General features: G+C 40.3%; 1 protein-coding gene across 1 annotated transcript; it reads right to left on the bottom strand.

Moving 5' to 3' along the window:
• Positions 1-1,954: 1,954 nt before the first annotated feature.
• On the bottom strand, positions 1,955-3,288 carry LOC106520580 (uncharacterized; the record flags this gene model as incomplete). Its single annotated transcript, XM_014012761.1, is given in 1 exon segment — positions 1,955-3,288. A coding segment is annotated over 1 exon segment (1,159 nt), but the record flags the coding sequence as incomplete, so codon positions are not given.
• Positions 3,289-14,230: the final 10,942 nt, after the last annotated feature.

Here is a 14,230-nt window from a genome sequence, read left to right as displayed (position 1 = left end):
AGAAAAACGGTGTCACCTGCACAAAACTCCGCCCACAACATGAAGTCAACATGAAAACAATATTCAACACCCCCACTTGTTCTTATGTTGACAATATACAGTACATCTCATTCACATCCCAAAAAGAAAACATACAAATTTATCCATTCTCATTTTAGTTACAGACTTTGTGAAAATATCAGCCACCATTTCTGTTGTTGGACAGTAACAGAGAGTTATTTTTCCATCAGTAAGTGCTGATCGAATAAAGTGATAACGAATATCTATGTGCTTGCATCTTTGGCGGTAGACGGGGCTTTTAGAAAGAGCAATTGCACCTTGGTTGTCTTCAAAAATGGTCACAGGTGTATATTCATGTCCAGAGTCCATTCCTTTCATTAAATTGACCAGGTAAATGCTTTCCTGTGTAGCAGCAGCCAAAGCAACATATTCAGCTTCACATGTAGATAAAGAAACTGTGGACTGCTTTTTAGACTTCCAGGAAACAGTAGGTCCAGTTTCTGATAAACAAAAGCAGTAACCAGTCATACTTCTTCTGTCCTTGTCTCCCGCCCAGTCTGCATCACAGTATGCCACAAGTTTAAGATTTAGATCATTTTTCTTGAAACATAATTCCTGATCTAATGTACATTTCAAATATCTCAGTACATGCTTTGCTGCAACCCARTGTTGTTCTTTTGGTTCAGACAAGTATTGTGACAACTTACTGACAACAAAACTCAAGTCAGGTCTGGTGCTCATCATCACATAGATCAAACTCCCCACGACTTCACGATACTTTTTATGATCAGCAGGTCGCCCTTCACTGTCCAACTTCATTTTATTTTCGCATGGGGTTGATCTTGGTTTGCAGTCAGTCATGTCAAACCTTTTCAAGATTTTCATGATATATCTTTTCTGCTTCATTTTCACTTGACCATGTTTCTGAGTGAAATCAATACCTAGAAAATGTTTAAGTCTTCCAAGATCTTTAATTTTAAACTTAACAGCCAACATTTTCTTCACACATTGAAGTATTTGATCATTACTAGCTGCAAGAATAAGATCATCAACCCAAATAATCAAGATCACCCTCTCATTTTCATTTTCTTTGCTGTAAACACAATAGTCAGCAGGATTCTGCACAAAGTCATTTTCAATAAGGAAATCATGTAACATTTTATTCCAGTTTCGTCCCGACTGTTTCAGGCCATAAAGTGACTTATTAAGTTTACAGACTAGTTTCTCCCCATTTTCTGTTTCCACCTCAAATCCTTCAGGTTGTTCTAAAAAAATCTCACAATCAAAAGGGGCATGTAAATATGCTGTTTTGAGCTGTCCCATTCTGATGGGGAGAATAAGGGGCCGAGGTTTCATGTCTAATGGCATTTCGACTGAGCAATGACTGGAACTCACTAGATAAAAATTCAGTTCCATTATCAGATCTTATACATTTGATTTTCCCATAAGGTGCCACATCTGCAATAAACTTCTCTGTCCCTTTAGCAGTGTCACTCTTAGCTTTCAGGAAGTAGGTAAAAATAGCACCTGAATAGTCATCTGTAAAAGCTAGTGTGTATCTAAACCCATCTTTAGCAGCTGGCTCTATTGGTCCAGCCAGATCTGCATGTACTAGAGCTAATGCACTTTTAGCTTTTCTATCAGGCTCTCTATTTCTGGTCTGAGTAAACTTGCCCTTTGTGCACACTTCACAGTTTAGAYKAGGCTTTTCAATTTTACCTTTAATTTTCATTCCCTCTGCAAYACTCTCCAACTTTGACACATCTTCATAAGTGACCTAATATTTCATGCCACGTTTGGATGTCATAACATGCATTGCATTCATCAACCTCATCTGCAAGARTATTTAAATAGAACAGTCTGTCATGAACATCAATATCAAAAGCCGTACCGTTTTTATGAATGAGCCGGTTCTGTCCATCTTTGAAGATGACTGTTGCTCCTTGGGCAGCTGCGGCTTTAACTGAAAAGATGTCCTGGGAAAATGACGGGACGTACAAGGTGTCCCTCAACATCATCTCCACAAYCCGTCCATTACTGTCTCTCACACTAACTCTGGAAGTGCCTTTCTTCAGCGCGATGCCACTGGCCCTCACGCCATCAGCCAATTCCAACACATGGCTCCGAGGCTTAAACGTTGAGTCGAAATCCTGGAACTTTGCCGCGTCCGTCACAATGTGCTTTGTTGCACCGGAGTCRATCATGAGGCCCTTCATCTTCATGCCATAGATCTGGGAGTCGTCGATCTGCTTCACCTTGAAAGCGAACGTGTGGTCCTCCTCATCCATCGCTTGGTTCACTTTGTCTCGCCTTTTCCGCCGGCAGTTTGCGTCTTTATGCGTGGCGCTCTTGCAGAAACTACACCACTGTCTCGGCTTTCTGCGCTCGCCAGAGGTTGAAGGACAATCCAGGGCTTTGTGTCCTCTCTGGCCGCAGGTGTAACAGGTGAGTTTCGTGCTCCAATCGTCTCTTCCTTTAACCTTCATCACGCAGTCTTCCGCCGAGTCCGCAACACACAACTTTTTGGTGCCCTCATAGCTCCTCAGCTTGGTTTTAAATTGGGCAAAAGTTAACTCTTCATCACTCTGTGTAACGTAAACAGAAAATGGCTTGAACTCATCAGGCAGTCCTTTTAAAATCATTGCAGTCAGCAGGCCATCGCTTAAAACTTCTCCTGCATTACGYAACGCTGTAATTGCAGTTTCTGCTCGTATAATATAATCAGTGACGTTCTCATTGACGGCTTTCTGAAGAGACGTCAGCTCCGTATACAAACTGATCACTTGTGGCTTACTGGAACCAGCGTAGTGGTCTCTCAGGATCTTTAAAGCTTTTCTGCCATCATCCGCAGCATCTCTCATGACAAGGGACAGACTCTTATCGTCCAAAACTTGGATTAATTCTGCATACGCCTCTTCGTTCTTGATGGCGTCTTCTTCCGCGTCATCGGGTTCGTCTTTCAATAATATGGTGCTCTTCAGCTCAAGCAGACGTAAGTGGGCCAAGAACTTGGTTTCCCACAGCTCDTACTTCTTCTCATCTCCGTCAAAACATAATCGGTTCCATCGGCCGCCAAGCTCCTTCCTGGGCCCATAACCTGTTGACGCTGCCATTAGTAAAGGGCTGGAAATGCCGAGGAGAGACGGAGGAAATCAACCCACAGAGCCATCTGATGCGTTTGGCCTGAGTGCAGTGCTCATCRGAGCGACCTGTGGCCTTTTATTAGTAAAACGGTGTCACCTGCGCAAAACTCCGCCCACAACAGGAAGTCAACATGAAAACAATATTCAACAAATAAAGTCGTAATATTACGAGATTAAAGTTGTAATATGTGAATAAAGTCGTAATATTACGAGATTAAAGTTGTAATATGTGAATAAAGTCGTAATATTACGAGATTAAAGTCGTAATTTTACAAGGATAAAGTTGTAATATTATGAAATTATAGTCGTAGTTTTGCAAGAATAAAGTCGTAATTTTATGAGATTAAAGTCGTAATTTTATGAGATTAAAGTCGTAATTTTATGAGATTAAAGTCGTAGTTTTATGAGATTAAAGTCGTAATATTACGAGATTAAAGTCGTAATTTTACAAGAATAAAGTTGTAATATTATGAGATTATAGTCGTAGTTTTGCAAGAATAAAGTCGTAATTTTACGAGATTAAAGTTGTAATATTACAAAAAAAAAGTCATAATCTTACATGACGTGTCCATTTTCTATTCCTCATTTCCTCCTTATTTTCCCCAGACCTTCTGTGTACAGCCATGTGTCTGTGTTTGTAAATTAGTCCTCGATGACTTGGGTCACTCTTAGATTAATGTGCTTTCATCCATTAGCTACGTGACGACTAAATCCGTCAGTGCATGCTTCAGTTTATCATATAGTCGTTTGCACAATTTCCAAGTCCTTCTGATAATTTGATGCTGATGTGCTAAAAGATTAACGATTTATTTTGAGCGATACTAAAGAACAACTTGACAAGTTGCTCAAGGTTCCTCATTTTAATGCAGTGGCAACTGCATGCTTTTTTGTGTGAAGGGTACAGAGTTACAACTTTAATTTTAGAATATTATGACTTTAATCTCGCGATATTTTGACTTTATTCTCATAATTTAAAAAAAAATTTCAAAATCTCGTGTGACCCTAATCGTTGTACCCCGGTCTTGCAGCCATAAAAAATAAATAAATAAAAATGTTAACATGATTCTATTTGTATATACAACCAAAATATTGAGTCACGGTTGCAGCATTGGCAAAAAATAAATGTAGCTTGTTTTTGGTGGTAAATTATTTTTGGCTACATGTGGTAAAAGTACAAGAAAAAACATTTGAAAACGTATGCATATGCAGACAAACTTGCCTTTTATTGAAGGAAATGCTGGGTTTTTCGTGATGTGAATGTACAAGTGATAGCATCAGTGAGAAAACAACAAAGCTTGAGTGAGAACAGAACACGCTCTGCTTGAACTCGGCCTGAATGTCAGCTGGCAGCAAAACTCTAATTTAAACGAACACGTCGAGGTCATGTGAGGAAGTCCAGTCTTGTAAAGAGCAACCGTGTATTTTTCTAACAGACACATGGTGTCGAAACGAACTGTTAGCCAAAAACATGTAACATGTGACGCTCATCTACTACCACACCAAAGATTAGCTCAAATGTTGTAGCTATTTTTGTGTTTGCTAAAAGGTGATCAGTTGTGGATGTTCAACCAATAATCTTTTTTTTTCTTTCAAATCTGTTCACTGGTTCCTGAGATATTTTGCTAAAAATACAAACACTCATCATTAATTCTGCCAAAGGTCAAGAAGTCCAGTTCTGTGTTCAGATTATGCAATCCCATTCAGCTGATGCCTCTGTAAAGATAAGACAGGAAAAGAAAAGGACAAAGGAAAAAAACAGCTTAGACTTGAGATAACCACAGTAATATTCCACACATTTGTAATAATTTAGCACAAACCTCCTACAGAAAACCCAATTGTTTAGTCAGTCCTCTCAACAGCTCCTATTGATTTTTACGAGCCGAAGCCTTGCTGCAGATACGAAGTGGCTGCATGTTTTCTGTCCTCGCAGTGGTAATCTAATCAGACTGACCTTTCCTATCCCAGCAGGTTGAGAAAACACAGATGCAGCACAACTCATTTACACGCTGTTCTTCTGTGCCGTGGCAAGCTCGCACGGACGTAAAGACAAAACGTGACATTTTATCTGGCCGGTGACGCAAGGATGGAAGAAATATTCAAATTGTTTGCAGAGCGTTTGGATCTGTCATACAACACGGAAGAGTTGTGCTGAGATAATTGTTTGGCTCGTGTGTGTGTGTGTGCGTTTCTTTTTAGCATTTGCATCTACAACTGATTAGCCTACCCTTTGGAGTCAGTCCAATTTAAGATGGCCGAATTGTGAAACGTTGAAACACCAATAATTCAATCGATTTTACAGATAGGGGAGAGTGGGGTAAGATATGAGCCATTTTTCACTTGTAGGATCACTACATTGAAGCAACCATCATCTGGTAGATAATTTACACATCTGCATATATTTCATGATATTATGCATCTTTTCAAATAAACAGAATGAGGTAAACGTAACTGTGTCAATAATTGTTCAAAAGAAGTTGTCTCATGGCACAATTTACCCCATATATGGGGTACTTTGTGCATCCTTACACCAAAACTCAATCCCCACCACTCACTCACCTTTCCCTCCTTAAATAAAAGTCACTTTTTCTCCATCAAGCTTAATTTATTTGTTGTACACCACTCAATGGGTACAATCACAAATTGCACAGCTCAAATTTGTTTATTAAAAACAGCAAAAAAGAACAAAATACTTTCAAGAATGGAAGCGAACATTAACATTTGTTCCCACGGCTAAAATGCTACACTTTTATGCTAGGTATAACCTCATGTTGTAGCTAAATCTAAGGATATTACATTCTCCATAACCTCCACTGGCTTTCTGTCACCTACAGAATTCAGTACAAGATTGCTCTCATTACCCATCAATGTTTAAAGGAACAGTGTGTAGGATTTTGTCAATTCTTTTAGCCGAAATTGAGATAATCACTAATGACAATAATAAAAAACATGTCTAATCATTGCAGACAAAGACCTTGTTTTATTATTTTTACCTTTATAAAAAGCTGTTTATATCTCCATGGTCGCGGGTCGCCCTACAGGCAGCCGCCATCTTGCACCGGCATCTTGTCTACAAAGGCTCATGAAGGACAAACTGCGGTGGCGGCGTCAAAAACAGTTTTAGTTGTAATACTATAAATGTAATATTTGTTGTCTGTCATTGTAGCTGGAATGATTTTACTTATTAAAGCTCATAATCTTACCACTTGAAACATCACTAGCCCTGAAGCTGCTGGTAGACATCGCGGTTGGAATTATTAAAGGTTTTTGACACCTGAGAGACACCGTAGCAACTCCTTTGCGTTTGGAAGCGGGGGGTGGGGGGAGGATTCAACCACTCAACCACTAGATGTTGCTGAAAACAACAAATCCAACACTGTGCCTTTAAATGGAACCGCACCAGATTATCTGAAGGACTATATTGTTTCATATCCATCCATTCTTTTCGGTCACAGAACAGTAATCTACTCCACCTTCCACCAACTAAATTAAGGGATAAACTGGGCTAAACACAATTCCTATTAAACTTACAATAGACTAAATTCACTTTCAAGGGTGAAAATTGTCTTTAATAGCAGCGGTGGGCAGCACTAAACTAAATATTAGTTGCATTAACCTAAATCACTAACTCAGATATTTAGGTCCCCTAATTCTAAAGCACTAACTCAGATTTTTAGGTCCCCTAATTCTAAAGCACTAACTCAGATATTTAGGTCCCCTAATTCTAAAGCACCAACCCACTGAAAAATTTAGCAAAAACTAATTCTAAAGCCTGGTCTTTAGAATTCTAAAGCCTTGTGAAATAGGTCTGGGGGGAAAGGGGGAGGTCTAGCAGTAGATAATTGTTAATTTTCTCTCCAGGGGATAAATCAAGGAGGAAATGTTTGTAATTATCATTACGTGACTAGTGCCAATTTAGATATCTGCAGTTTTATACAACAACCATGTCTGACACTTCTTTTTTCTCTGATTTCAAATGGAAAAATATATTTTTTTGGGATTTTCTGTAGAGTAATGGAGGTACAGAGGCAGAGGGGACAAAATGTTTTTCATGCTAAGCAACGTTCTGGCAGAAGGAAGAAACGCCTTACAAAATCAGCTGTCAGGATGTGGTATAAGGGAAATTATAAGAACCTAACCTAATCTGAAACTAGAGGCTAAACTAAACTAATTACAAACTGCAGAATGGGCTGTTACAAGCTAGTTAGACCAAATAACAGAGCAACAGTCACATGCAATCTCCCTGAAACTCCCAGCTGTCTCAGACCATAAACATGTCTTATCGGTCGTCTAAGTTCTGGGACCAGAGCAACTCTTTGTTGCACAACGGCTGAGAACTGAAAGGGAAAGCCCGAGCAGAATGTTGATAAAACACTCCCTACGTTAAGGAACAGGGTGTTTGTGATGAAAACACGTGCGCAATGTGCAAAGTGTTCGGCTCGTTAGCGGGGAGGGGAAGCTGGTTCTGGGTCGGGCCTGTCTCTGCAATGCAACCAGGAAATTCATTTGGCACAAATCAGGAACGTTTCACAGCAGGTGTTTGCGTGATGTGTGGCATTTTTTTGTGTAAATTGATCGGAAACTTTTTTTTTGTTACATTCAGGCAAGAATCCAACCTGTTTGTGTGTCATCAGCTGGCAAGCCAAGAGTTTCCTGAGTTCAACTAACAGAAGGAGGTTTTAGAAAAAGGACGGCTCGGCTGTTCAAACAGAAAAGCCATTCAAGAAGTGTTTTCATTGTAACCAAGGACATTTTGTATGTTCTTGGTTACCTTCTTAAGACTTTTACTGGTTTAGTCACCTTGTCAAGACCAGCAGTCCTTATGAAAACCAAAGCCTGGTCCTGATACACTAAAACATAATCTGTGGGTTAGGTGTTAAAGCTGAGGTGTGAACTGTTTTACGCCCTTCTTGAACGCTCTCTGAAAACGTGAGATTGATTGAGGCAAAACATCATGAAAAAAATGCTTACCGAATTGTGAGAAATATCTACATTTAAAATTATGATTCAATATAGAGAAGCCTAATTTAATGCCCTGTCAAAAACTGTAAAAAGCCCCATAGTTCTGCCTTTTCTCATAATTCGGCTAAAGAGAAAAAAACTGACAAGTTTAAACACAGCTGCTAATTCAGCTGTCTGCTTCACAGTAAAATGTTTTATGTTTAATATCTATGCTTGTCGTCATGTTGAACAGTAAATTCTATCTAAGCAACACCTGTCAGTGCATGGAGCTTAAGGGTTTTTTATATCAACCATTTTAGTTGAGAAAGTTTTCTTTATTCAAAAAAGTTTGTCTGATGAAGTAGAAGAGCAGCCTAGGCATGCTAGTCCCTGGCCTTTCCAATGCTAATGCCAGCCTCCACTGCTGACGCCAGTTTATCTATACTAGTCGCAAGCCTCTCCGATATTAACGCCAGCTTCTCCATGCTAGTCGCTATCCTCCGCAATGCTAACGCTAGCTTATAAATGCTAGTCACTATCCTCTCCAACGCTAACCCCAGATTATCTATGTTAGTCACTATCATTAGTGATGCTAACGCCAGCTTCTCCATGCTAGTCTCTAGCCTCTCCAATGCTAACCCCAGCTTACCCATGTTAGTCGCCATCATTAATGATGCTAACACCAGCTTCTCCATGCCAGTCGCTATCCTCTGCAATGCTAATGCCAGCTTATCTATGCTAGTCACTAGCCTCTTCGATGTTAACACAAATGAGTAGTCTTCTCATTTGGCAGCGTCGGCCTCTCAGTTACATAGGCCAGATGCTCAGTTAGCGGTGCCAGCCTGTCATTAATCAGATCAATATCTGGCTTAGAAACAGATATAACCTCCTGCTACAAGGATGTAGCAACCAATGTTTGCACAATAGTCTTCATTTTTGCCCTCATACTGTGCTATAGTTATCGTATATCTGGCAACACTGATTCCAGACTATTTTTTGACTTTCTGCTAGATGATACTAGTCGTTATCTTCCCAAATTAAGTGAAATAGTCTGCCAGTGCAAACAGATGCGGTTGGTAAAACTTCTTGAAATAAGAGAATCTAACAGATTCTCCTCATAGAGTCTCAAAACAAGATCTAATTTTTTTTTGGATATACGATTGTAAGTCTTGGTTAGATGGACAAGTTAAATCCAAAATGGTGAATACGAACATTTGTTTGGACTGAGGATGAGGTTGTGCTGCTACATGTTGAAAAGAGTGAGTGTAGCACAAACGGCACTCTGCTATCTGCCACTCATCTGTTCGAAACACAATTGAGTGCAGGCGCTGTGGTGCCCACACCTGAGTTCAGCTGCTCTGCTGGGGATGGGGGTTTCCAAAAAACCTCCTCTCTGAGACCTGGTTTCAAAAAGTTCAGCATCAGAGAAAACAAGCATGTTTTCATGAACACCAACGGCTGAACAACAGCAGGAAAACTGTGGTTTCACAGATAAAATATGTTGTGTAAACTGGGTCTAAATGAAGTTTAGGCTGGGGTTGTGCTACAGAGATCACTGGAGGTTAATACAAGAAGAACAGAAATATAAACAGCTGTGTGCTTCATTTTTTACCTTTTTCAGAACTGTTTTTAGTATTATTATCTACCTCATCTGGACTGGCAGACCTCAGACCAAAATCTGGTCAGAGATTGTGTGATTAGAGAAAGCAGTATGACAGCGTCAGTGGTGCTGTCACAGTTTCGTTTTTAAATAAGAAGCCGTAAATCCCAGATTGACACAGGCAGACAACCGTTACAAGTTCTGACTCAATGTTTTCCAAGTAAAGCAGGCAGGAATTCCCACAGACTCCACTGACACGCTCAGATAATTGTCACACACTGTTGCTCATCTTGCCATAAAACTGTTTTATCTAAGGAAATAGCAGTTCCTGTGCATACAGCTCACCACTCCTATCAGTACATCTACAGTGGTTTGCAAAAGTATTCATACCCCTTGAACTTTTCCATATTTTGTCACATTACAACCACAAACATAAATATATTTCACTGGAATTTAATGTGAAAGACCAACACAAAGTGGTATACAATTGTGAAGTGGAAGCAAAATTTTACATGAATCAAAACATTTTTTACAAATAAAAAACTGAAAAGTGCGACGTGCAAAAGTATTCAGCCCCCTTTTCCCTGAGTGCAACCAATTGCATTCAGAAGTTGCCTGATGACTGCTAATGACTCAAAAGGGTCCACCTGTGTGTAATCTAATCTCAGTACAAATACAGCTGCTCAGTGACGGCCTCAGATGTTGGTTAAGAGAATATTGGGGAGCAAACAGCATCATGAAGTCCAAAGAACACACCAGACAGGTTAGGAATATGGTTTTGGAGAAGTTTAAAGCAGGCTTAGGTTATAAAAAGATTTCCCAAGCTTTGAACATCTCACGGAGCACTGTTCAATCCATCATCCGGAAATGGAAAGAGTATGGCACCACAGTAAACCTGCCAAGACAAGGCCGTCCACCTAAACTTACAGGCCGAACAAGGAGATCACTGATCAGAGAGGCAGCCAAGAGGCCCATGGTGACTCTGGATGAAATGCAGAGAGCCACAGCTCAGGTGGGGGAAACTGTCCACAGGACAACAATTAGTCTTGCACTACACAAATGTGGTCTTTATGGAAGAGTGGCAAGGAGAAAGCCATTGTTAAAAGAAAACCATAAGAAGTCCCGTTTGCAGTTTGCCAGAAGCCATGTTGAGGACACAGCAAACATGTGGAAGAAGGTGCTTTGGTCAGACGAGACCAAAATTGAACTTTTTGGCCACAATGCAAAACGCTATGTGTGGCGGAGAAAGAACACTGCACATCACTCTGAAAACACCATCCCCACTGTCAAATATGGTGGTGGCAGCATCATGCTCTGGGGGTGCTTCTCTTCAGCAGGGACCGGGAAGTTGGTCAAAGTTGATGGGAAGATGGATGGAGCCAAATACAGGGCAATCTTGGAAGAAAACCTGTTGGAGTCAGCAAAAGATTTGAGACTGGGGCGGAGGTTCACCTTCCAGCAGGACAACGACCCTAAACATAAAGCCAAAGCTACAATGGAGTGGTTTAAAAAAAAGAATATTCATGTGTTAGAATGGCCCAGTCAAAGTCCAGACCTAAACCCAATTGAGAATTTGTGGCAAGATCTCAAAACTGCTGTTCACAAACGCTCTCCATCCAATCTGACTGAGCTTGAGCTGTTTTGCAAGGAGGAATGGGCAAGAATTGCAGTCACTAGATGTGCAAAGCTGGTGGAGACATACCCTAAAAGACTTGCAGCTGTAATTGCAGCAAAAGGTGGCTCCACAAAGTATTGACTCAGGGGGGCTGAATAATTTTGCACATCGCACTTTTCAGTTTTTTATTTGTAAAAAATGTTTTGATTCATGTAAAATTTTGCTTCCACTTCACAATTGTATACCACTTTGTGTTGGTCTTTCACATTAAATTCCAGTGAAATATATTTATGTTTGTGGTTGTAATGTGACAAAATATGGAAAAGTTCAAGGGGTATGAATACTTTTGCAAACCACTGTAAATCTTTTGATTTTAGTAATGAGAGTTACAGGCTGACTGATGATTTTCTAAACCAGGGGTGTCAAACTTAGTTTCACCAAGAGCCACATGAGCATCATGGCCCTCAAAGGGCCAGTTGTAATTTACTTTGCAGTTTTACCTTCAACTAAAAAGGAAACGCCACGTTCCTCGTCTCATCGCTCTGCTAGCAAATAATAACTTGGCTCTACATTATTAATTATGACAATTATTACTAATACTATTAGAAATGGAAGTATAAGAGTTTTACTCATCGATGAGATGTGAGTAGCAGCCATCTTGAATTCCGAAATCTCCCACTTTCCAACAGGGAATTCCCACTGGAGCGTGCGTTCCAGTTTAAATTTATGACTTATAAATGGGAAGTGTGCTTCACAGTACAACTAGGCTGCAGCAAAAGTAGCTAGCAATAAAAACAGCTAAATGTAAATTTTACATGACCAACCGTCTGCGATTTTTGACCCCTGCGCAGCTCCACCTAGTGGTGGGATGTTGTAATTTGGTGGGTAAAATAATCATGAATTATGGGAGGTATAGTTTATGGTCAGTGCTGGCTTTAAAGCATCAAATGCATATTTTAAAGACGTTAATGCTCTCAGGGGCCGTGTAAAATGCTGTGGAGGGCCGCGAGTTTGACACGTGTTCTAAAAACTGATTTAAAGATATGAAATTGTTCCCTCACAGAACAGGTTAGTGGTTTCCCTGCTGTAGGCCACTCCTTCTAAACTCCTGAAGTTTTGAACAATAAAAAGCAGCTAATGTGAAGACATGAATCATTTTTCCTGCAGCTATAGTCTCCAGTCTGGGAGAAGCTTGTGAAAATGACACTACAGTAATTCTCATTATGAAAGAGCTAAATATCCCCTGATCCATTGGATGTATTTTTATGAAATAACTCAAAGTAGTCACCAAATTGACGTCTGCGATTGAACATTTGGAATAAATTCAGCTAAAAAGATAAAAGCGCCTTTAACTCAGTCAGTTTTGTAGATATTGTGCTAAAATATCTGCAAAATCCAATCGTCTCAAACACACTTTGGAATAAAGGGCGACAGGCGACGTGCCTTCAAGAAATGCTACGCCTTTAATTAAGTTTTACAGTGGTTTCAGCAGGCACATGGGAGGATTAGCGGTCCTTGCGTCCCATCCCCCCTGCCCCCGTAAACACATAAAACAACTGACACACTCCTCAGCACAGACACACTTACAGTCTGATGCCTTCAGGTCATCCATGAGGTCAGCATGTTCCACGACATGGGATTTCCACAGAGACTCTGAAGATCTCACATTTTTCCCTCCTTTCTTCAGCAGAAATCAGCAACAAAAGCTTTAATTCTGCCCTCATTTGTCACTTCTAAGTCAGTTATTTTCATGTCCTTTTGAACCAGGATACAGTTTATGCTGAAAATTTATGAGCACAAACGGCGCAGGGTTAGGGACGCGGCTCGTCGGTAGCCCCGAGGTTATCTGGAATGTTCCAAAAACAGACCCAACAATTAGTCATGGCAGAGTCAGATAAGACGGTGGTCCCAGAGGTGCCACGGAGCGTCTGTTTTGGATTTTTGTTTGTTTCTCTCAGGAGTATCTCCCAGGGCATGCAGTTCGTCCATCCATGCTTCTGAAACTGAAAATAGCAAGTGTCTGTAAAAATAGGAGGAGGAGAAAAAAAATTGATGTAGTCACTAATTTTTGCGGACTTTTTGTGAAAACGTCGGACACGGTGAGGGAAAAGGACGAGCCAACCTGAAGTGAGTAGGCCTGTCCCAGCAGGCCCTGCCCAACAGAGGCTTGATCCACCACTTTCGTTGCTGGGAATGTTATTTTGTTTATGTTATGTTATGTTTGAGCTCATACATTCTCAGCTCAGAACGTATGCCAGAAAGAGAACTAGACATCAGCTTTTTGCAGAGGACTCCATGGGAACAACAGAAAGACTTACGGCAGGGATGGGCAACTGGTGGCCTGCGGTTGACTTCCATCCAGGTCCGCCAATGAGTCCCACGCCCCCAAAAACGCATTCAAGGTACAGTTGGAGCTTAAACACATCTATGTTCTTCTATCCAACAGAGTAATGAACTCTACGTGAGGAAAAAAGGATAGATTTAGTTCCTACCCTTTTTTTGTTTGTTTGTCTCTGACTGATAGCGACTCAGAAAATCTAAAACATCAGATTCCTTTGTTGAGAATTTTAGCTTAGCTCTGTTTTCATGCAGACATTCCTCTTTGACATCACTTCCTGTTACGTCACATGCAAATATCTCAACAACTGTTCATCTCAGCAGCATGAAAATTATTTTTTTACTATGTTCTCAGTGGTATCTTTCCAAAAATGCATTTGTATTATTACAAAAATCTTGATGTCACATAGGCACTTTAAAGTTAAGCTAAATCCACAGCATTTGTCCTGGATAGGGCTGCCACAATTAATCGATTWATCGACGACTAATCGATTATTAAAATAATCGATGACTAATTTAATAATCGATTAATCGTTTTTGGGTTTTTTTTGTTCTTTACTTTGTTTTTCTCTCCAAACTGTTTTGACACCTTCCACT

This window comes from Austrofundulus limnaeus, unplaced genomic scaffold, assembly GCF_001266775.1.
Source record: "Austrofundulus limnaeus strain Quisiro unplaced genomic scaffold, Austrofundulus_limnaeus-1.0 Scaffold94, whole genome shotgun sequence".
NCBI lineage: Eukaryota > Metazoa > Chordata > Actinopteri > Cyprinodontiformes > Rivulidae > Austrofundulus > Austrofundulus limnaeus.
The sequence above is the reverse complement of the archived record's forward strand: the minus strand, read 5'-3'. Positions and strand labels throughout refer to the sequence as shown.